General features: G+C 37.7%; 1 protein-coding gene, 1 long non-coding RNA gene and 1 pseudogene across 9 annotated transcripts; all 3 read left to right on the forward strand.

Annotated features, from left to right (window-relative positions):
* The first annotated feature begins 4664 nt into the window (after nucleotides 1–4664).
* LOC148801254 (uncharacterized protein At4g08330, chloroplastic pseudogene) lies at nucleotides 4665–5036 on the forward strand (annotated as a pseudogene).
* Nucleotides 5037–5038: 2 nt separating this feature from the next.
* Nucleotides 5039–12238, forward strand: LOC104602200 (uncharacterized). Of its 7 annotated transcripts, none has more exons than XR_016083603.1 (4): nucleotides 5039–5379; nucleotides 10135–10743; nucleotides 10894–11054; nucleotides 11646–12238. It is a non-coding gene; the product is annotated as an uncharacterized LOC104602200 (long non-coding RNA). The 7 variants fall into 7 exon arrangements; XR_016083602.1 differs by lacking the exon at nucleotides 10894–11054 and having other exon boundaries at nucleotides 10135–10299; nucleotides 10615–10743; nucleotides 11646–12229; XR_016083599.1 differs by lacking the exon at nucleotides 10894–11054 and having other exon boundaries at nucleotides 10272–10299; nucleotides 10615–10743; nucleotides 11646–12227.
* A 3933-nt stretch (nucleotides 12239–16171) lies between these two features.
* On the forward strand, nucleotides 16172–19855 carry LOC104602201 (uncharacterized). 2 transcript variants are annotated; one of them, XM_010265811.3, is made up of 3 exons: nucleotides 16325–16608; nucleotides 16693–17245; nucleotides 17513–19855. In XM_010265811.3, the coding sequence occupies exons 2-3, from the start codon at nucleotides 16753–16755 to the stop codon at nucleotides 19198–19200; spliced, it is 2181 nt and encodes a 726-aa protein (XP_010264113.1). In that variant the 5' UTR covers nucleotides 16325–16608; nucleotides 16693–16752; the 3' UTR covers nucleotides 19201–19855. The 2 variants fall into 2 exon arrangements, with proteins under 2 accessions (XP_010264112.1, XP_010264113.1); XM_010265810.3 differs by having other exon boundaries at nucleotides 16172–17245.
* Nucleotides 19856–24346: the final 4491 nt, after the last annotated feature.

Here is a 24346-nt window from a genome sequence, read left to right on the forward strand (position 1 = left end):
CATCTAAGAAACCTCCAATCAATCAAGCTAATCACCTAAACTTGTAATATTCATTTTAGGTAAATTTGTATGACATTCCACTTATTCTCTTGATTGATTGAAACAATCTCCACATGGCTGTTATGCTAGCCCTTTCTCACATTTAATATCCCTCCAAAAATATTTTAAACCTCAACCGTTGATCTCCCCAAACTCAAATCTTATCCATCCATTCCCTTTTAAATTCTTTCAAAAAAATCTATAAATACCCTCACTACCTTTCACCTACACACACATTCTAACCTAGGGGAAAGAAACTCATAGAATTCACTTACATTGCCATTATCAATGTCCAAGAGTTTTCTAATCACTCTCCTCATGTCCTTAGAATGTTCAAAGAAGGTAGAAGAGCAAGAAACCCCTTCGAGGCATGTATACATTCAATGAAAAATCTATGAAGCATCATTGAGTTCAAGCAACATAGTAGAGAAATCACAATCATCCAGTAGTGTTTCCTACACCCAAGGCTACATAGCACACCCAAAAATAGTCCAAAAATGGCTAAGGACCATTCCTAGAAGAGTTAGTCTCAAAGTCGTGCATTAATTAATAAAAAAGTGTTTAGAACTTAATGAAGAGAAAACATAGTGGTGAGATGATTCTGTCATCCAGCAGGTGTCTACACCTATTAGTTGCATTCTTAAGATCTTTTATAAGGTGTGATAGAGCCATACAACTTGTTTAATCTCTGGCATGGACAAGACTTCTGTTTGTGGCCATCAAAAAGGTATAATGTTCTCCTAGTTGTACACTTGATTCATATGTTCTTTTCTCTTATCTTCTCTTTTTTTTTTTTTATAATCTATGTTCTTATTTCTTAGTTCTCTGTTCTAAGTAGTCTAGTAGGGTTGGCTACCAAGCCGGATGATGAACACATATTTGTTAGTCTCTCTAAATAGTACCATCATTTTTTCTCTATTGTTTGCTTTTATTTATTTACTTTTTTACTTTATTGTAGGTTTTGTGGTTTTCCTATATTTTGTTGAATAGTTTTTAATAGAAATCTATTTTGCATTTTAGTATTACCTATAGGGTGTTAATTAATTTTGCATTTACTTTTTGAAAGAATAATTGCATTAGCATCATATTATAATTAAATGAGTCCTTCCTTATTTGCATATGATTTGAAGTTTATTTTCAACCTTCGAGATTGTCATGAGTTATCTATTAGTTTTTTTTTTCCTTCTTTCTTTTCTTCCTTGGTCTCCATCCCCATTGACAATCCAGGCTCCACCATTCTCATCTTTTTCTTTTTTCTTTTTTTTTTACAATTGTGACATCTTTTTAATAAATGATCAATCAGCAAACTCTTTTAGACATATCTCATCCCATTGCCCAATTAGTTAATTGCATCTCTAATTTTTCTTGTTATCTATTACTCGACCATTCCATCATTGCAATTAGTCATTTTTAATGCATCACATGGATCCAAATCCCTAGATTATAGTCTAAATAAAATATATAATGTAATTAGTAGTCCTATCATTCACCTAAACAATTTTAGAGCATCATTTCAACATTTTGTAGAGATAGTTTCATTGATTTTTTTCTCTAAGTCCCATCCTCACAACCTACATAGCCATCCCTTGCATTGAATCCATGTCTTGCATTATAGAGTAAATCATATGAACATGTTGACCCTAGTTACTTTGTAGACAATAACCCATATTTGTTATTTTGTCCAATATTTGTTTTATCTAAAAAACAAATTGTTTATTGTAGTCTTACATTCAAGAATTTAATATCAATTTTTTACCATGTAGGCTAGATTTAGCTAATCCTTGTCTTTCTTTGTTTGGTAAGTAGTGTTTAAGTAATTTAGTTTCAGCTCATATCATTTGTTATAAAGTCATAGCTTAGCCTACATGTTTTAATCAATCACTCAAATCATTTTCTCTTTTGTTTGCTACTCGTGTCATTTCTATGCTTACTCTTGTTCTCTTGCTATATAATTAGTAGAGTGGATAGTTAGAATTGCAACTCTTTGTTTTTCTCTTGCTAGCCTAGATTGTTCCTTGGTCCCCAAACCCTAAGAATCTCTATTCCAATTGGGCCAATGAATCACCAAGAAAAAATTATTGTCTTGAAAATTCTAGGTTTTCCTAAATACCCAATTCCCAAAAATTTAGGTGGAGACTCCATTTACCGTCTCCCTTTAGTTTTAGATAGCCACAAATTCATTGCAAATAGATGACCCAACCTATACCCTTTCTCTTTCACCTTCATATTGTGTCAGTTCTGAATCAAATAACCATCACGAGAAAATGTGAAAATATTTCCTTCATCAACAGAAATTAAATTGGTATTCATAATAGGATCTAAGAATGTCTTAGAAAGAGGAAAGGACGTAGTGGGTAAAAGTTTCAAGAATAGGTCATTACTACTAATGATGCTCAGTTTTTCACCATTAGCAATAACAATGTGTTTATTGTGTGTTCTAGTAAGATGACTTGGTTGGTAGGGAAAGACCCCAATCATATGGTTGGTGGAACTAGAATCAATAATCCAAACATGTGAGGAAGAAGAACAATACCTAGAGTACTTACAAGACAAGTTAATAATAGGAAAAGCAGAAAAGATAGCAAATGATACCAATTGCCAAATCCTCTCCTCACCCATAGAGACTAAAGTGTCACCTTTAACTGACAAATCTCCATTAGTGGACATAGTATCAGTTGTCTTCTCCTTTGTTACTTGATAAGCATGAGGTTGAATCTTCTTCTAAGCACCTTTGATAGGTTGAACAAGACAGTCTAGAATGATGTGACCATATTGTTGGCAATAGGTACAAACATTTTTCTTCTTATAGTGAAAAGCAACATGGCCAAAGCCCTAACGTTCAAAGCATTAGGTCTTGGAAAAGTACTTGGAGGATGACTTCTTACCACTATGAGCTATAAAGACTGTTTTAACCCTAAATTCCACCGTTTTCCCTTTAAGTCCAGTTGTAGTGAGGAGCCCAGCACTCTCTTCCCTAAGTAACTCTCCCAATACAAAACCTAAGTCTAGAAGGATAACCTTGCTCTAAGCCTCATTAGGAACTAATTTAGTTTTCTCTTTTCTAAATGTTGTTTAAAGATATTTCACACACTTTGTCAGGTTAAAATGGTCAATATGAACAAGCTCATATTCAACCCACAAATCAAGAAAGCCCATATAATATTCTTGAATGTTTCTATCCCCCCAAGAGTATGCAAATATTTTTGTTTCAATTTAATATTGTCTAAACATATTTGATTGTTGATAAACTTTCTTCAGATAGGGAGACATTTCATAGGCAGCCTTCATCCTCCTCATAGGTATAGTAATATGGGATTCTATGGAGCTGAGAATCCAAGAAACAATTTTTCCATTACCTAGCTTCCATTGTTGGAATGCTTTAGTATCAGTTTTGGCTGGTTTAGTAACATTCCCATTCAAATACCTTTCCAAGCCTTTCCCTTCAATACATTAATACCAAAATGAGACTTCCACATTCCATAGTTTGATCCATTAATCTTCACAGGAATAACATTACTCTATTAGAGGCCATTTCAACAAAGGAAATAATAGTCCAAACATAGTAATAATAGAGAAAAGACAAGTTTAACAACAGTTCACTTCAGTCTAAGGAAATCAAGAGATTCCAAAGAAATACCACAAACACCTCCAAGGGTAGAAAACTTAGTGTTGACGGTTCAAAAGTAGTAAATTTTAGGATTGTTGAATCCAAGCAGGGATCAAAATCCTCAAAGAAACAATCCAAAATCTGAAATGATTGAATGAGGAGAAAGAAAATCCTAGGGCATTACTAAATCTAGGGCTATAAGATGATTGAAGCAGCTGATTGAAAGGAAAAGATGATTTAGTAACCTGTCAGGTGTCTTTTCCAGGAGAATCACCAAGAGAAAGAGAGATCAAAACCCTTTTAGACTCAACCAATCCAGACCAAGCAAAGAGATATCAGTAATATCCTCTAGGTGACACCAAATCTAGGATTTTATGCAAGTCTAATGCATAAGAGAACCAATAAAGGCCCCTAAATTGGTAGCACAGAACTCCAAGATAGAACCTGTTGTCGATTGATCAAAACAGCCTAAAAAGAAACTTCAAACCAGAACATGAATGTAGAGTTAAAAGAACTTGAGAGAACCCTTCAATCTTAGTAGAAAATTGATGTCAAGAGCTACTGTAGAGAACCTGCTTTGATACCATGTAAATACTCTTGGCTGAATAGAATAAAGAAGACAAGAAACTTAGGATTGTACAGAATAATATACCTCCACTCCAAAGAGCCACTTATATATTGAAGTATAAGTACAATTACAAGTCTTAAGCCCGCTGCATTAAATGTGTGAAACACAGGCTTTTCCCCCTCCCACTCTTATATTTTCTCACCTTTTCGTATTCCCGTCTCCCCTCTCTTGCCCTCTCTCAGTCGACCATTTCTCATTTCTTTTTTCTCCTTCTCTCACAGTTTTCCCGCGTGACCTCAGTCGACCATTTTTTGTTTTGGTCTACCTACACATAATGACATCCAACCGGCGATGACATCGGTAGCGGCATCTCTCTCAACATTTTCATCCGTGTTTGAATCCGAATCTGAGAATATCTTCTTTTCACTGTTGGTAATGTCCTTTGCTTGAATGAGCTCATCCAACCGTAATACATCAAAAATAGGATCAAAATATGGGAAGTCCATAAAGAGAGGGATTATATCATTCTTCTCAATTGATGAGAGCAGATTAACTCAAGTTGATGAGCTCCGATTCATGCCCTACTACATCTCCAAGCACTCATGGGGTTTGCTCCGCCAAAGAACAAAGCTTCTGTGTCGTAAATGTGGGAACCTTGTTGGTCATGCTTATGAAGACAATACTTTCTCTTACCCCTCTGTACCAGATGGATCAGATTCAAGCTCAGGGAGTGGGGTTTCCTTTTGTCGAAAGTATGATGTCAAAATTCGTTCCTTACAGCCTTCCTCTTCTGAAGAATCTGGTGTTCCTCTTTTCATGTGATGCATATGAGAAGGTTCATCACATATTCTGCCTCCTTTCTGAAGAACCTTAAAGTTCAAACAACCATTCCAGATGTTGGAGATTATAGAGAGGTTATCTTTAGTTTGTAATCGAGTTCCTTGATTGCTGAACCATGCAAAAGGTGTTATTTTGGTCATTCAACTGCATTATCAAGGTCTTCTTCGGCATGATATCCTTAACAGGCATCACTCAGAACTTGCTATTTATGGACATGGTTGTTACTAGCATGCATCATTATTTCTACTTGGAGTGCTTGTTTGTTGGATGACATTGGCAGCAATGAGAACCAGCATTCAACAATGCTTTGTGATAGGAGTGAGTGGTAAGGTCCTGTGTTCTCATTGATCATCTTTTAATTATCATGTATGGTTTTATGTACAGACACTCAAACTCTTACTACAAGTTTTGCTTTTAGTTTTCATTTATAGATGATTAAAGATAAAAGTTAAAAAGATCAAGTCTGAATTTATCCCCAAATGTAAGGGGCTTGTGAAGATGTCATAATTGAGTATGTTTGGAATGGGTAGGCATAATTGTTGTCTGTTAGAACCTGTCTTATTATAAGCAATCTCTTTTCTTAAGATTTGTTTAAATTTACAAGTTTTCTACATTATACTAATGTTTGTGATTGGTCCTTAAATTGGAGGGGGAGGGCGAGTTCTATCCTTGGTTCAAAGTATTCATGTGTCATACATCTGTTTGTGAGGTTGCTGATACATGAAATATGAGGGTTAATGTTAATTTCCAAAGTTTAATATCTGCTTTTTTGATTAATTGACAGGTGAAGTTAAAATGTTGTAGGAGTATCAATGTTTTTACATGCCCTTTATGCATGAAAAATGAATAACGAGTGTGTCCATACTTTGAACCATGGTTCTAACTCCCTTGCCCTTCATCTTCAAAGTTGTAGTTTATTTACTTTTACTTTCTGTACTTGGTCCCTGCCCTGTTTAACTGCTAGCCACACAACTGAAAGAAAGGAAATTGTAATTACCATTGTTGCCCATGCTTCTTTTTATTTAAAATGATAAGGTTGCCTTGGATGCATAGCTCCTACAGGCAATATCGCATGCATATGGACATGAAAATAAGAATCAGAAAATTTTGAATTCTAACATTGTATACTTGTTTTTATTTTTTTTTGGGTAAAAGGATTCTAACATCATATACTTGAAATGGAAAACCTATGATTCTATGAATCCATGACCAATCAAATCTCACCTAAAACATCTTGATTTCTCCAAGGCAATGTCTCTTTAAACAAAATCTACTTAAATAAAAGGGGGAAAATGAGATCTCTACAACATTAATACATGGTTGGGAGGGTGTGGTGATATAAATATGAAAAAAAATGTGTCAAGTGTTGTCAACAATCAGAGTGTATTCACTTATAACGCAATCTTCAACAAGTATCATGATTATATCATGGATATTCATTACCCACTTTGGTAAGTTATAATTTGCATTTTGCAACAACTCTTTCAATCTTATTTTTATTATTGAGTTTATCCACAATGTAATGAAATAAATAGCAGTGTTTATGGGTGGTTAGAATCAGCAAATTTGGATCTCTGTTAATAGATTTATTAGATTAATTATGGGAATTTCAACTTACATTAATAGATATAGTAGATTAAAAAAATTATCATTTTCTGTATTTCATGGGTATGTTCCTCAGTGTCTGCTAACACCTTTTCTTGATAGAGTATCAGAAACATCATTTGCTGATGTAAGGACCCAGGCTGAAAGAAGTTATTGCCTCCAAAACTGGTTTTCAGTTTTCCGTCCATTGTCGTTGTGGAGTACTAGAATGAAGGAATTCTAGTTCCAACTGATGACTATTAATTATATTTTTATTGTTTATTGATTTCCCATAAGATGAATCCCAACCCCCACAAGGCTAGGACTTAGGACTTAGGAGTGACCTCTCACTGTAACAAGTTGGAGGGCTGATAACCTGCTCAAGGGCTGAAGAGTAAGGATCTTGGGACTTTTACTTTGCACAAAAGCCTACTTTAGGGCTCAGGTAGCCCCAGTCACTAGTTTTGGAAGCAGCCTTTGGGCTCTCTAAGCCCTTGCCTACAAACCAACATTATTGGTAAATCCACCCCAGTACAGAGTTCGACAACTGAAATTACAAATTCTTCCCCAATCACATCCTGGATTCTTGGGACAGGAAGTAGCATTCAATTCTACCCTAATACGCCCCCAAATAAACTCCATCCCAATCAACCATAAAAATTAGGAAATAATGTTGCCCTCCGAAATCAAAATCAACCCTAACCCTCAGGCCTCAACCTAGAGGTGTAAATCGGGCCGTGCTACCCGCGGCCCCGGCACAAACTTGGACCGGCCCGGTATGACGGTTTGCGGGCCGTGCCAGGCCCGACACGACCATGCGGGCCATGTTGGGCCTGGGATTTTAGGTCCACGGGCTGGCACGACACAACACGACTGAGCAAGTCGTGCCACCCGCGTTCCTCGGGCTAGCACGACCCATATATATATATTATATATTTATATATATTTTATATATATTTATATATATTTTATATATATTTATATATATTTTATATATATTATAATTATATAATAATATATAGTATATAATATATTAATAAAATAAATATTTTTTTAATTTTATTATACTAATTTATTTAATTATTGCATATATAAGCAATTTTATACACAAAATTCATATAAAATTAAAATTTTAAGTTTTTTTGTCAATTTTTTTAAATAAATAGCTTTGGCCTGATACACAGCCCGATCCGGCCCAAGGCTCGGCCCACGGGCCAGCCCAGCCTGTGGCACGGCACGGGCCCACATGGGCCGTGCCGGGCCGACCCCCAAATTTTTCACCGGGGAGGGCGACACGACCCGTGATGGCCCGCCGGCCAGCACGGCACGACCCGCACAAAGCTACATGGCACGACCCGCACAAAGCTATTTATTTAAATAGCTTTACACCTCTACCTCAACCTCAGCTTTTCTTAGATGTTCAAATTAGCAACCGACCCACCTTGAGGTCCAAACTGCCACATCTATTTATAGCTCAACCTTGAATCTCAAATACACCTAGAAATGTCAATGGACCAATTTTGGGTTGGAGCCTATCCAAATCAAAATCAATTTGGAGGATTGGATGGAGCAATAAGACATATTGAATTGGACCAGTCCAGACTTAATGGATTTATATTCGATTGGGTCTAGTCCATTGATAGAAAATAAGAACACAGGTGTCAATGTCATCATGCCCAACACCACAAAGCCCAACAAATATCCTCTAGTTCATTCTCAAGCCTGCATGAAGCTAACTTTTATTATACCTTCTTCTGTAAACCCTTTTAAAACGTCTACAGAGCCCAACACCACAAAGTTGAAATTGCAATTATGTTACTGGAGAAACAGAGGTTTGTGGTCATTTGAGGAAAAAAAAAGCTAAAATATGAAAAAAAAGTTAACTTCTTTTTAAATTATACAAACATACATACATGTCTGCATGGCAATTACTTGTGTCATTCCAATCCTATCAGTTTGACTAATCAGAACACCCCCAGGTGAATTTTGATGAATAGTTGACTGGATACCACATCTATGATACCATTAGAAAGAGTAGTGTTAGTATCTGCTATTATTTGTCCACCTATAGGGACAACTGAGCTGTAAATGATGTTTCATCTACATATCCTCAAATTTCTTTCACTACAAAAAAGCAGGTGACTGCCGGCACAAACTTCACAAACTTTATCAATTCAAGTAATTATGTATTTTGTTAGGTAATTTTTGAGTCCTGAATAGTTTAGTAAATACATGTTGGTCTTGTTCCAGTAAAGCATGATAGCATATTTGGTTATGACCTAGATATAGATGAAATAAGTATTGTTTCGGAGGTAAGCAATAACCTTCTCCTTGTTCCCTTTCTTTTCCATTGTCATTTGTCGGGTTATAAATTTCTATTTTGAAGGAGTTACAAATTCGTGAGGTGAAACTTCTTGTCAGGTCTTGGAGAAGCTTGACCGCCCTATCTTGTATTCTCTCTCTCATAGAACTAGTGTAACACCTACCATGGCAAAGGATATAAGCGGTCTTGTGAACATGTACAGAATAACAGGGGATGATTGGGATTCATGGGGGAATGTGGTTAGCTCACTTCAACATATCAAGGCAAACTGCTGTTCTTTAATTTAGTTTGATTATATTTTTTTTTTTTAATTAGGGTTGAAATTTCCAACTTAAGCTCCATGTTCCAATGTTCCGTCTCTCTCTCTCTCTCTCTCTCTCTCTATCAGCATCTTATATTTACTGTTTTAACAGGGACTTTGCTGCCACCAATATGATAGGAGCAAATGGCTTGAAAGGGAAGTCTTGGCCAGACTTAGACATGCTACCACTAGGGTGGCTTATAGATCCAGAGCTAGGAAAAGGTACCTTGTAAAGGTTTCCCTACCTTTTCCTTCAAACCAAACACAGCCTTGAGGAGTAGGTCGGGTTCAACCCAAAATCTCAAAATATGCATGTGTTATTGTCTTCTTGCCAAGATACTATAAAGCAGGTCTAGGATCATTGGAACAGAAGTAAAGATGACCTAGTTACTTTATATTAAGGAGAACTAAATTTCTTTAAACTACTATGCAGCAATTCTTGTTTAATCTTTTCTTTTAGCTATCTAATATGTCATGCCATGATTTGAACTGTCTAAGCATGCCAAACTATCTAATATGTGATCACAACAATACATAACATTGTTGAGGGGCGATTTGTATTGGATTGCTTAACTGCTTGGGTCCATCTTTGCTTGCTTGCGTTTTAAATTTGCCACTGGTGGATTGGCAAGAATCCAACACTAGCCAAATTATTTAACTTTCAAACAACAAAAGACCAAATAGAATCCATTAAATGCTTTCACTCAAGACTTTAATGTGATTCACACTGATTTTTTTTTTTTTTTCTTTTTGGTATAGATTCACACTAGGTCAAAACTCCTTGGCATTGATTTACAAATTGCTCTTGATTTTGATTCAAGTCTTGCCATTTTACTAGAGTTGTACCCTGATTTTTATTCAATCCATTGCAGACAACATTGGCATTCTCCCTATGAACAGATGTTAGTGCATGTGGTGCATGGAATGCATTGGTTAGGATTTTTGTTAGTCTATGGAGTATGGACATGTCATCTGATATCTGTTAGCTTCTTCTGTATTTTGGAAGAAGCCACCAATTTGCAGGGTGGCATCTCAAGGTAGAAGACAACCCAAACCCTGTTTCACATTTTCACAAGGGGGTAAAACTGTCTTTGCATTCAGATCACAAGGGGTAAAAATTCACGTTTTCCCCCAGCTGCCAGCCTGACACCTCTAATCTCCTTCCAGTTCTAATCAAGGAAGAAGGGTCAAGACCAAGTAGTGTCTTCAAGCACACATGGTGTTTGCTATCTAGAGCTGTATCTTCTTAATCTACAATATTTGAACAATTTTCAAAGAAGATAAATGGCTTGATAATTAATTATTTTTAATGAAGATGTTCAAATATTATGTTAATATTCTCTTCCATGCAGCTGTTGAGAATGTATGTTTCTCCAATAAAAGAGATTAGAGGTGTGGATGATTTACAACTAAAGCTTGTTAATAAGCCAGCTGTTGGAAATGTACCTAGACATCCACAACAAGGACAACAAATTGCCATTGTATGGTTCTTATCCTTGTCATTTTTCCAGCATGATTGTATTTTCTCTCTTCCTGTATTTAATTTTTTGCTCTTGTATTTCTATCATTCCATGTGTATTAAATGATTATCTGATTTCTGTTATCATGTCAATGCCCATCTACCTGCTAAGGGCATGGACGTGTGCCGTGCGAATTTGTCAAGCCTCTTTGAATGGGGGAAAATATATGGAAAAAGGACTCTTAATCTGGTCAAGAAGGGAAGTTCCCTACATGACTTGTTCTCTTTTTGCCACATAGAGGGATGATGTGGCTAATCAAGACCATCCACAAGGTATGGGGCCCTTTGGAGTATGGATTGTCACATGTTCAATTTTTCAGTTCATGCCGGCCCTATATCCTACCTTGCATTGGTGTTTCCCCAACTAATATTAACCATTCAAAGTTTTATTTTTTTATTACAAAAATTGACTATTAAAAATGCTTATGTTGGACATGTAGTCTGTAGCCAAGAATTTTGGGTTGAAATTTCCCCCATAGAGGGAAAAACACCATTTCGAGTTGGGGTATAAGTTGATTTGGAATGGAGGATTAAACATGTGGTCAGTTGAAGAAATGGAGTAAATTGCGAAGGGAAGCTCCCTAGTCCCTACCCAATTAGAAAACCATTTTTCCATGCACTCTATATTTAATATTACAGATTTTGTTGGTTCATTCATGTATGATCTACCCATGGAGACATGGCATCACATCTTGAATCCAACTTCATAAATACTTATGCAAAATCAGTACACTTGCTTAATACTATTAGAACCATTCATCATACATAAACTGCATGGCATGTCTAGCTCCTTGCTGACTGCATTTCATGGGTAGTTTTATATCTTATTAACTTTTGAATTTTAATTTTTTCCTATTTGTGCAGGAAGTGCAGAAAGAAGGGTTAAATGTTTCCTTGAAGTCTCGTGAAGGATTTCTGATATTCTTTTTAATCATAACTGGTGCTACTTCAACGATGGTGAAAAAAGTGGGTATTATCCGATGACATAGCTTTATTGGTTCAAGCATGGCAAGAGAAAGATTATAGAAAGCATGGACATGTTTATGGAACTTATCTCCTCATATGTTAGAGTTAATGAAGGAAGTGAAGTAGACCCACCTTTGAGGATGGAATTAGCATGCACGCTATGGTGATTCGGAAAGTTGAAAAGATTCTTTTCTTATGGTTGCCCATATTGGAGTTCAAAGGGTTGACAATTGCCAATTTTTGTCTGGATTGAAACTCTACCATCTTTGATTCTGTTTTTTATGTATGATGTACAAATTGTTGTATATGCATCACAAAAATATATGACCATATTACAATTTTGTAAATGGGTTTTACTTCATGTTTACTGATACAATCAATATCCTTGTAAGGAGAGAGAACTTTGAAGCCAAAGAATAATCATTATTTGTATTTGTATCATCCAAATATAATGTGTTTGATTTGTTTTTACTTTCTAATAAATGGTTTCTTTTTAAATAAAAATAAATATTTAAATTACCCAGACTCTAGCTTCTCCTATTACTAAAGAATGTGGTTCCTCTCATAGATGGATCTGAATGAGAACATCAAGGTTTACTCATCTTTAGCGGCAGTCGCGACCGCCACTAAACATGCCCTTGACTGCCGCTAAAAAGATTATAGCGGCAGTTGGTTCAGCTTTTAGCGACAGTCTAAGCTGCTGTTAAAAGTATTTGTAGCGGCAGTTTTTTGTTTATACCGGCAGCCGAGAAAACTGCCGCTAGAACTTCTAGCGACATTTTTTAGCGGCAGTTTGCCGACTGCCAGTAAAGTTTCTAGCGACAGTTTTGACTGCCGCTAAAAGTCTTTTTTTTTTTTTGTAGTCTCTACTCTGAGTTAACTTTGATGCATCTTGTACCAGGTGGTGGTATTTATTTGGTTGCTAGCGTAGCCAAGTCATCGATGCTAAAGCTTATAAATCTGGTGTTACAACCATTAATACGGCTGAAGCCTGGGCTGCTTGGAAAGCTCACAACAAACCATAAAGTGCTTGATATGTTGTGGAAACTAAAGAATAGTTGCTGATTGCCTGTAGATGAAGGACCTGTTTGAGAAGGGATTAATATACAAACATGTGTATCATAAGGCTAACCAAGTTGCTAATTATCTTGCTCACGAAGCCCAATTATCTGTTCAGTGTTCTATTTTTGTCAATCTCCGAGACCTCCCCTGGTCTCTTGCCTGCCTATCTTTGTTCTAGTGATAGTGATTAATGGGGACATGTTACCCTGTTTTGTGTAGCCTGAATTTTCATAAGTTGACATAGACCTACCTCGAGTGTTTCAGAAAGACTTAATTCATCAGGATTTAGCATCACGACCACTAGTAGAAGAAAGATGAGACCATTTACAGCAAAAAACTCTAATCCCCTTGGTTTAATTTTCCTCTTGTTGTCCTTATTGTGGCTTTAGTTTATGCACAAAGAATCATTAGAGGAATACATGGGTCTTAGAGAGAAATCCGAACAGCAGGTTATTGTAGGAAGTGACTAATTTTGAAGCGGAAGACATCAAATCCGGTGACTTATTCTGTTAAACTATGTTGATTTAAATTACGGCATGACTAATAGGAATCAAGTTAGATACAATTTAAAGTACATCTAAATATCTATTTCCTCAAAACTAATCCTATTTTTTAGTTGTTCACCTCTATCTTCCTCGTCGTTGTCATTACTCAAAACCGTGGATACCTCTACAACTACTCTTGATTTCTTTACAGCATTGTCGAATGAGTTCTTGGATGAATCAGACAGGAAGAGGAAAAGCCAAATTTCAATGTCTTCCACTGATCCTAATTTACATGTGTAGTTGCAGTTCTCAATGCGGTCAAAGGAGTTGTCCTAGCTGCCTTAAAAAAAAAAAAAAAGTTGTCCTAGTTAGATTGCTTGTTTTGTTTTTGCTATTAGTTACAGGCATCATCTCTTTGAACAAACTTGGCCCATCTATCTCCTCTTGATGAAATTGTTTGCGTTTTTGTCCATCACCATGATTGTTAATATCATGCATTTCTTTCATTTCTAAGAACTATTTTTCGTGATTATGGTCAAATCTAGCTCAAATGAATCTCAAATTTGAGTTTAGCTAATGGTTTAGCTAATTAACTAAACTCTATCCTTACTGTTTATATATTGTCTTAAAGTATTTTTAAGTTTTCTGATAATTGTCTAAAATCTCATTTACCGTTAATTTTTTGTCACGCTTCGTCACATATGACATCACGCGAATCATATATTCTTCAAAAATTCCTAAAATATCTTTTTGTCATCTTTTGCAATGATTTTTATGAAGAAGTCTTCCTTCTCTCTATCTCTCTAATGTGAAATTGCTCATGATCCCCCTCGCTCCCCTCCTCTCTCTCTCTTTCTGCAACTATTGGGTAGAAATACTTCTACAATTGTCATCAGTGCACTTCCAACCTAGGTGGTGGATGATTTCCGGAATGGGAAGATAGGGAATGGAAATGTGTGATCAAATAATGGTTGGACAACTCTACACCTACAACCCAGGTGGTGGACCTTTTTCTCTTATTTTTTAGCATACTTCTTTTATCGGGCGCTTTAATGTTGTTGACAAGAGATTTCTCCTTGTCACGCTCTTTGGTTTTAATTTGAAATGGTATAAGGATGTGAAGGACTGAAATAATAAGCTCTAGTCAAAGATTGAGTGAATTAGGACTGAAATGATAATATGCGGTGTTCACTTGACGCTCAAGCCGAGGTGAAAATCGTTGAGACAAATAAGAAGATAGGAACCCTGTCTCTCATGTATCGATTGGGTCAATTTGCCCTTTATTCTTTTATTTAACTTAAAAAAGTAAATCTAGGAAGAAAAAAAATAGACCAGACCGGAGTTAGAAGGGACAATAACAGAGGAAGCAACAAAGAGTAACAGAGAGAGGAAGGAAGGCTTTGGCTTCCTCTCCCATTTTGGTCACCAGAAGCAAGGTTTAAAAGGCGTATTGTATCGTATCTTTTGAGTTTCGATATGCTTGTTTACAGGTGTTTCGGGACCCCACTATTTTCTAATGAAAAATATAGGTATTAAATTCCTCGAAAACCAAATTTTGAAAAAAAAAAAAAATCATATATCCATGTGATTCAAAGTATGGATACACCTCTGCCTCGAGGATTGGCATGGGTTGTTGCTCTTGACATTTTAGACTTGATTGGTAAACATTATTGAGACTGAAGCATTTCACTGTTCTCATCGAACTTAGTGGTTCGGAATCAGAGATGACAGGGATGAAACTCATATAAACAACAGACAAGTACGGATACATGATGCAGAATTCTGAATTCTAGCCCCCCCACTACTAACCCTCTCCCCCCTATAAACCACATCCTGCCCATGAATTTGGCATCAATTCACGGTCAGGATGCATTCCCCCCGTACTTTAGGGCTATAAAATTCTGATCTGGGCTGATAGGTCATTCTCCCTATAAACAATCCAATAGAGAGAGAATAAGGTGAGATCACCAACGGGATAAGACATCACCGCATAAAGCATTGGAGACAGAGAAGGATTCGGAGGTGAAGACAGAGCATCAATTTGCTTCCTCATCTTCATTAAATATTTTATCAATTGGATTTTATTTTGAAATTTTGAAGAATAGTTAAGGGCAAATTTAACATTTCATTTTTTTTCTATTAGTAATTAATCACGATGTCAATTGTTAAAGAACTTAAAGGTACTTTAAGACAATATATAACAATAAGGGTAGAATTAATCAATTAGCTAAACCATAAGGGTACTTTAAAAAATTTGCCCATATTTTTATGTATGTGTTTGCTTGCGTGGGTGTTTATGGGTTAGCCGTTTATTTATACTTTTTCACTTTAAACGTTTATTTATATTTTTTCATTTTTTCACTTTTTTTTTATTTTAAAAATTTCCTATTTTTGTTGTTTGATTGAACTTTGCTTTAAACGTTTTTTTATTATCTACCTCAGATTAATACCCATTAAAGTGTATTACTTTAGCATTTGGTTTCAAAACACTAGGATATTGGGGGAAACAAGTATTTAACATGTCCCCATATGCCCCATGCATAAAAATCAAAATGTTTCAATTTTTTATCATTTATCCGATGAAACGTGAAATTAAACAATTATTTCATTTTGCTTTGCATTACCTACGTGATGCTGATGTGGCGGAGTTTTTCAATAAACGCCACGGCACCAAACACAGCATATGTTCTCTACCTCAATCGAGATCATCTCCCTTCCCGTAACTCGTACGTTGTGTTATTATTCATCGGACATGTCCACGGTGGAATGGGGCTGTGAGGTGCGATTTGTGGATTGTCTAAAACGCCGCTCACTAGTTCCGTACGCTTTATTTTTTCTTAATTTCTTTTGAATGTTCCCATATTATGCTCTGAGCCCACAACGTTCAAAAAGTGTCGCGTTCTCGGGTTCGAGATTTGCCGGTGTTTTTTGTCTTTTTTTTTTTATTTTTTTTTTAAATTTTCAAAAACCAGCAACAAAGAGAGCAGTGATCGGCTATAAGACAGGGATTAACCGGCTTCGAGAAAATCCCCAGCTGTATATCTTCTCGAGTTCCTCTCAAATTTAATGCAAATTGGTAACTAATAAAACCAGTAACCCATCTGATCGTCCTGCCTGATTTGGTAACAAACAAAATGAAGGTAAGAAGAAAGAACACGCACCAGTTATCACTCCCCAGATTAGAGATTTGATATTCCTCTCTCTTTGGGCTGAAGAAGAAGAAGAAGGGCTCGTCTTGTTGGCTTTGAGTGATATTGTGTGATTGTCTTTTCTTTGCGCTCTTTCATCAAACACTTTAAGGTCTCACTTTCCAGGTGGGTGTGTTTCATTTCCCTCTTCAATATGATTTCCTTGTCACGGACAAGAAGATTTTAGTTTTCAATCTCTTTTGGTTTTAGGGATAAAAAAAAGAAAAAGAAAAATTGTAGGTTTGATCAACCTAGTGGAATCCAGACGGGATGGCTTGCTACTCGATCCGTGCATGGACTTTCTGTGGGCTCGTCGGGGCTTTCCTTGATCTTGCTCTGACTTATCTCCTGCTTTGTGGATCGGCTATTGCCTTCTTTGCTTCGAAGTTCCTGGGTGTTTTTCGATTGCATTTGCCATGTCCCTGTAACGGGTTTTTCGGTGTTCCGAATGGAGGGAAATGCTTGCAGAGACTGCTGGTTGACTGTCCAACTCGGAAGATGGCTTCTGTTCAAATGTCCGTGAAGAGTAAGTTCCCTTTCGATACAATGTGGATGGAAGATGAAGGTTGCCACTCGAATTTTAAATTTTTGAGAGATAGGGACTGCTGTGATGGGTTACTGGAAATGAAGGGAGAAGCTTCGTGCAGCTCGTTTTCGTCTGTGTCTTCTGATCCTCTAAGCTTTTACAGTGCCAGTGAAATGGGGCATGAAATCTCTGAAGAAAGCTCAATGCCTGTCAATTCTGGAGCAGATGACCTTCAAGGTGAGTGTGGATTGTTTCTAAAGCTTTACATCGTATCAAATCCTTTATTTTAATTCCTTTAACTCCGCATTACATCTTTACACACAATCCTTTATTTTCAGTTCCTTTTGCTACTTCTGCTGCATTTTATAAACTAGGATTCTATTTTCTTCAATTCTTTGAGTGTAGTACTGAACATGAATTTCAGTGATTTTGATTTGGTTTATCACACAGTTTTGCAATAATGGTTGTTGCAGTATAAGGAACCATAACGTTTATTTGTATCAGATGCTAGTGGGGCTCCCGGTGGGATCAGTGTGGGTGAAGGAGACCAGCATAACTTCAAAATGAATGTTTTGTTTGGTGAAAGTAAGACCATGGAGAAGGACGCATTTTCTGTTGGAGAATCAGTATTCCATTCACCTGATGAGCTGGATTTTGATGGAAAGGACTCCGATGCAATTAGAGTCTTGGAACAGGCACTTCAAGAAGAGCAAGCTGCTCAGGCTGCTTTGTACATTGAACTGGAGAAGGAAAGAAGTGCTGCTGCAACTGCTGCTGATGAAGCCATGGCCATGATATTACGCCTGCAAAAGGAGAAGGCGTCGATAGAAATGGAAGCTAGACAGTATCAGAGGATGATTGAAGAAAAATCTGCTTATGATGCAGAGGAAATGGACATCCTCAAAGAGATTCTTATTAGAAGAGAGAGGGAGAAGCACTTTTTGGAGAGAGAAGTTGAATTTTACAGACAAATTTTGCATTTTGGAAATGAGAAGTTGAAAGGTGATGAACATGAGTTGACTGAAATATCAGGACAAAGGCCTAATTTTCTGTTCGATTTGAGTGAAGACCCAGTATTGTTGCTGCAGCGGATTAATGAATCCATTGGCAAGAGGGAAATCATGAAGAGCACAGAAAGATCATCAGATAACCATGCTTTAACAGTGGAAGAAGAAAGTGGTAACAGTGCTTTTGTGAAAGATCCACCGTCTGCTGACTGGGATGAGGATGCCAATTTTCTGAAACGAGGCAATATTCAAAGGAAAATTGGTATTGGCAAACATTATCTGCATGCTCCAGGTTCCATGGATGAGTGTAGGCAAGACTTTCAGGAGAAGGGAATGATTTCCATGTACAAGAATCCATGTGCTCTTCATGAGGAAAGGCAGACAGATGCCAGATTATATACATCAAACAGCCTTCAAGCTCATACTTTGCTTGACAAAAGTCTGATAGATGAGAAACCGAGAGAAAAGAATAATGCTATACAATGCCAAGTAATGGCAATGCAGGATGATCAAAATGATAGTGGAAATGAATTTACCTTCTCATTTGATGGTGAGAATCTGGAAAAGCATGGGAAAAATGCAGATCTAGGACAGAGAAATTTAGATGTATTTATGCATGACAAAGAAGCAAGTCCTCATGATGTTCATATTGTTGAAAATAGTTCTAAGTTGTACAAGGAGGGACTTAGAGATGAAAGTGAATTACTTTTGATGAATAAAGCATCAAAGAGATCAAGGAATTGTCCTCCTCCACTTGACACTTCTGGTGACAGGGGGTTTGATTCTGTAAGTGATTGTGCAAGCACAAGCAAGGTTGAGACTGAACCAGACATTCACCAGAGAAGTTCAGAGATGACAACCAGTAGGATGACACGTAGAAGTAACTCACATGGCAGAGCTTTGCCTTCATGCTTACGGAGAAATTCCATGTCAGCAGTTGATAATGAAAGATTGAAACTTGACACTGAAGTTGGGTGGCTCAGAGAAAGGTTAAGGGTTGTCCAAGAGGGAAGAGAGAGGTTAGCTTCTTCTATGGAGCACCGGGAAAAAGAAAAACTGCAGCTGAAACTTTTGGAGGATATAACTAACCAGCTTCAAGAGATTCAGAAGCTAAAAGAACCCAGAAAAGCTGTTCGACGAGCTTCTCTACCCCCTTCATCTTTGAAGGCATGTTGTAGCAGTTAGTGATGCTTTCTGACTGTACTTGCATCTATGTGGAATAGAGAAACTGTATTTACACGTCCAGCTTGTTTCTCAAGGTCATGGCCATCCCTTATTTTTCTTGATTAATGTCTTTTGTCTATGGGGATGGTTATGAATTGGGTTTAGAGCAATACAGTGTTAACTAATGTTTACCAGCCTCAAGCTGAACTTGACCCTACCACTTCCTGATTTACTTCATTCTAATTATTGTTGGTGGAGTTTTTGAAGCTTGGTGCAAATCTTTGAGATAGATTGTTTTATTTTCATCTTTTTTGAATTTTGATGAGTGACAATTTTCTCACTCTATCTAGTTGTATCTTTTGATGCTCTTTGTATTATTCAACATGATTTGCTGGGACTGGAGTCGTAAAATCCTGCATATGATATCGTGAAAAGAGATCAGTGAACTCGAGAACTGGATTGATCAACCAGTTCTGGAGTAGAATGCAGCAATTAAGGAGCTTGAATCAGAGTTGGATGAAAAGACAAACGGTTACATTCTTGTAAATGCAAATGGGGGCTTCAATCAGATGAGATTTGGGGTCTGGATATTGTGCATCCTGGTGATTCAAATAGGCTTCTATAGAAATGTTAATAACAATTGTTTTCTGATGAATAAATATTTCTAGTGGTCCAATGCATGTGTGACACCCATTTTGAGCAACTCCATCCATTAACTCCGGCGACATGTTATGTAACATCAGCGATGCATCAACACCGACGACTATTAAAATTGGCGATTGTTAACTCCGTCGACTGTTAAAACTGGCGATTGTTAACTCCGGCGACTGTTAACACCGGCAACAAATCTCAGAAACATGCGTCGTTTAGTAGCAATAGGATCAAAAACTTTTGAGTTTGAATCATCACTTCATAAACACGATGGCGTTCTAGCGTTTACTGAGAAAGGTAGAGGTGCTTGGTCGAAAATCTCACTGCAGTAGAAGAGGCGTAATGGTTGGGAGATTTTCATTGAGAGGCGATCAAAGATCAAAAGAATTTGGTAAAGGAATGAAAGCACGCCCGCAGAGGGAAGGTGCTTCTTCTTCAAGTAAACAAAAACAGATGGGGTAGGTTCATCTGCTTAAGTTGATGGGAGCTTGCTCAAAAACTTAGTCATTTGCATCCCCGAAGAAGCAAGGAAATTGGGTTGGAAATCTTTCGCTAAAGTGTTAAACTTACTCCTCCCAAGTCCTGGATTGCCAACCTTTGAAGTTCCCTTACAAGGGGACTTTCCATCCTTATCGGCAATGAGCAGAGTCGTCAAGGATGATGGTTCATCCCACATCTCCATAGCCAATCAACTGAGACCCTTCGGCAAATGGAAAGATGCTTTTGTGTGCTCCAAAACTGATGACCTAACTTGGAACGAAGTCGAGCTAGGAATTTCAGCTAACCTTCATTCCCCAGAACTCATATGTCTCCACCCCTTCTCCCGAAACAAAGCTGTGGGTTTTGCCTCGTCTGAAGATCTAGTCTCTATTTGGGTAATGTTGGAGAAGATTCTCGTCTATGGCAGGTGGGTGAAGATTGATCAGTGGTGGCTGACTGTTAACGCAGTCCCTTCTGGGTTAAGTTTTGATGGTTGGGTCTTAGTTCACAGCCTCTCGTTCCATCTATGGTCGGAAGAGGTGTTTTCTTTGATAGGAAGCTTATGTGGAGGGCTGGAAGAGATTGACCCCAAAACCAAAGACTGGTTGGAGCTGAGCTTTGCTCGTTTGAAGGTGAAAAGCCGAGGAGTTCACTCCATCCCCCGATCGATACCAATCCTTGATAGAAATGTTTGCTTCTTCGCCATGATCGAAGTAGAAAGAAAACTAAGTAATCTTCCCCTTCCACCGAGTCAACTCGGAGCAATGACCCGCGAACTTGGGGTACTCTTGTAGCCTTAGTTGAGCCTGTGGACGCATTGGAAGCTTTCGTGCTAAGGACGACAAAAAGGTGGTGGTCTTTGAAGAAGCGTGCAAAGCAAGTAAGAAGCAAAACCTTGGCTCATGTCCCAAAGCCCGTTTCAGAGCCTATTTTTTCGGACCCAGGTGCTACGAAATCTTACTGGTTACCCAAATTCGACTCGGTTAAGCAACCCGTCAAACCATCGGGCTGTCACTCACCTTTGGACCGGGGAGAAGGCCATTCCAAGCTTAGCCCTCCATCGACACCAACTTTCAGCGAACAAAACATCCTGCAACTCCCCCAAGTCTAAATACTCGTAGAAAGGGAGTCCATCGACCCCCAACACTGTCACAGAGCTCGATCCCAAGTTCTTCCGGAGAAGACAAATCTGAGTCGGATGAAGACTTAAGCACTTACAGGACAGAATCAGAGATGGATACTCAGGAGATACCTCTCGACAGATCCAAAGTCCTCTTTGCAGAAAGAGAAGCGTGGGGAAATGTAGAAATGTTGGAAGATGTCCATTTGGTAGATCCAGATTATGGGAATCTTTCTGCCAACAAAAGCTTTGAGGTTGGATGAGGAAGAAACTTACCATACAACTAATTTGCAAATCTCTCTAACTCTACTCCCTTTTCAAATCTAGAACTTTCTTCTTGGTTTTATCATTATCGTGATTCATCTTCTCATTGCCACCCCTACTGTCCTTGTGTTCCAGGTTCAGGTAACCAACTATCCCAACCAATGGCTTTCCCAAACAAAGGTGATTTTGTGGAGGTTTCGGGTTCAACTTTAGTGTCCAAGGAATTGGTTAGTCGACTAGGAGGGAACAGAATAATGGTGAAGTCACAGAGATGGCAAAAAAACTAGGTCTCTAGCATTGTGACTCTAGCAAGGCCTCTGGTAAAGAATGGAATAACATAAGAGGTAAGGGAGTTGACCGAGAGATATCAGGAACAAAGAAAAAATTGAGAAAGGGACCGAGTAAGGAATTAAAGAGGTTACAATGGGGTATAGCTGATCAAAATATGGATTGTACAGGAAAAGGGAGTAGAAGATCAGGTAAGGGTAAGACCAACAGAGTTTAAGATGAAGATCCTGAGTTGGAATGTAAGGGGGCTGGGTGGTGAAATTAAGAGAAGCTTAGTAAAAGATACCTTTCGAAGAGAGAATCCCGACATTATTCTATTACAAGAAACCAAAAGAGAAGAGGTGGACAGGAAGTTAATCAGAGAAATCTGGGGTTTAAGAGACAAAAGATGGACTGCCCTCCCAGCCATAGGCACTTCAGGAGGGATCCTTGTCATGTGGAGAGAAGACGTGGTTTCAGGAGTGGAAGTTGATAAAGGCGAATTCTCCCTTTCAATACTTTTCACAAACAAGGCAGACGAGTTCACCTGGATTCTAATAGCAGTTTATGACCCTAATGCTCCATCAAATAGGAGTAGATTTTGGGAAGAGCTGAATTACTTGCATGAACATATGAGTTTCCCTGGTGCATGGGAGGAGACTTCAATGTCACGAGATTCAGTCAGGAACACTCCAATGGGAAGAGAGTAAATAGAAGCATGAGGGAGTTCTCCAACTTCATTTCCAGACATAGGCTACACGATCTCCCCCTAAGGAATGGTAATTTACCCGGTTGAACATGCAGGAGAATGCCTTAAGTTGTAGGCTTGACAGATTTTTAATTACTTTAGATTGGGAAGCCTAATACCCCCTGACCTTTTAGGAGATCTGCTCCCGTTGTACTTCTAATCACTGGCCTATCACCCTAAGTACAAATTTGGTGGTTAGAGGGAAAACCCCTTTTAGGCTAGAAAATTTTTGGACAGAACACAAAGACTTCTACAAAAAGGTTGCCTCGTGGTGGGAGAAATGTAAGACAGAAGGTTGGCCAGGTTACAAATTCTTGGAAAAAATAAAATTTTTAAAAAGGAAATTAAAAGGATGGGCCAAAGAGGAATTTAAAGCCTTCAACGAAGAGAAATCAACACTCCTATCTGAGTTGGATAATTTAGACCAAAAGGAGCAGATTGGTCATCTAGATGAGAATGAAAAAAGGAGAAGATTTGGGCTAAGAAAAGAATGGGAAAAGGTGGTAAGGAGGGAAGAAGTTTACTGGAGACAAAGATCTAGGTCATATGGTTAAAGGAGGGGGACAATAACTCCAGGTTATTTCACATATATGCATTTGGTAGGTGGAAAAGAAATCTTATAACAAAATTAAAAGTCGGGCAACGAGAAGTGGAAGACCCTGAGGAAATCTCTGAAACTTTCTTATACTTCTTCAAAGACCTTTACTTAAAGAAAGAAAACAAAATACTCTCTTTAAGCCTTTGGAAAGGGCTCAAATTGTCGGAGGAGAACAATTTGTGGTTAGAAAGAGAGTTTCAAGAACAAGAAGTGAATGATGCAGTTTTTAGCATGAATGGAGATAGAGCCCCTAGCCCTGATGGTTTCCCAATTTTCTTTTATTAGATTTGTTGGAGCATTATTAGTTCAGATTTGATAAAATGTTTAATGATTTCTATCATTCAGCCATTGTCAACAAAGGAAATAACTCTAATTTCATATGCTTGATTCCCAAGAGAAAGGGTACTTTAGAAGCAAAAGATTTTAGACCCATCACCTTGATTGGGAGTGTGTACAAAATTTTAGCAAAGGTTTTAGCTAAAAGATTAAAGAAAGTTTTATTTGAAATCATCTCCCTGAATCAATTTGCATATCAAAGTCAACAAATTGTTGACAACATCCTAATAGCAAACGAATGTGTTGAAGAAGTGGAAGTTGAATGGCAAACTAGGTATGATTGTGAAACTCAATTTGGAAAAAGCATACGACAAAGTAAACTGGGAGTGTCTCATGGAAACCATGAGACTAATGGGGTTTGGAAAAAAAGTGGATTCAGTGGGTTGAGGGATATATAAGCTTCACCTGGTTCTCAGTACTAATTAATGGGCAACCAAAAGGATATTTTAACGCCAACTGAGGTCTAAGACAAGGCTGCCCCCTCTCCCCATTGCTTTTTAGTCTAGTCACAAATTTTTAGGCAACTGGTGAATAAGGCTATTTCTCTAGGACTATTAAGAGGTTTTGAAGTCGGACGGGAAGCCACTTAGATTTTTCATCTCTAGTTTTCCAACGACACTATCCTTTTCCTAGAGGTTGATGAAGAAATTGTGTCAAATCTGAACTTCTCTAAGACTAGTATTGTTGGCCTAAATCTAGCTGG

This window comes from Nelumbo nucifera, chromosome 3, assembly GCF_055504915.1.
Source record: "Nelumbo nucifera cultivar China Antique chromosome 3, China Antique-T2T, whole genome shotgun sequence".
NCBI lineage: Eukaryota > Viridiplantae > Streptophyta > Magnoliopsida > Proteales > Nelumbonaceae > Nelumbo > Nelumbo nucifera.

Bases quoted from the DNA above. Each gene is read 5' to 3' on its own strand.
- LOC104602201 (XM_010265810.3), top strand. From the start codon at position 16,753: ATGGCTTGCTACTCGATCCGTGCATGGACTTTCTGTGGGCTCGTCGGG. The intron at 17,246-17,512 runs GTGAGTGTGGAT...TATTTGTATCAG, and splicing joins TGGAGCAGATGACCTTCAAG to ATGCTAGTGGGGCTCCCGGT.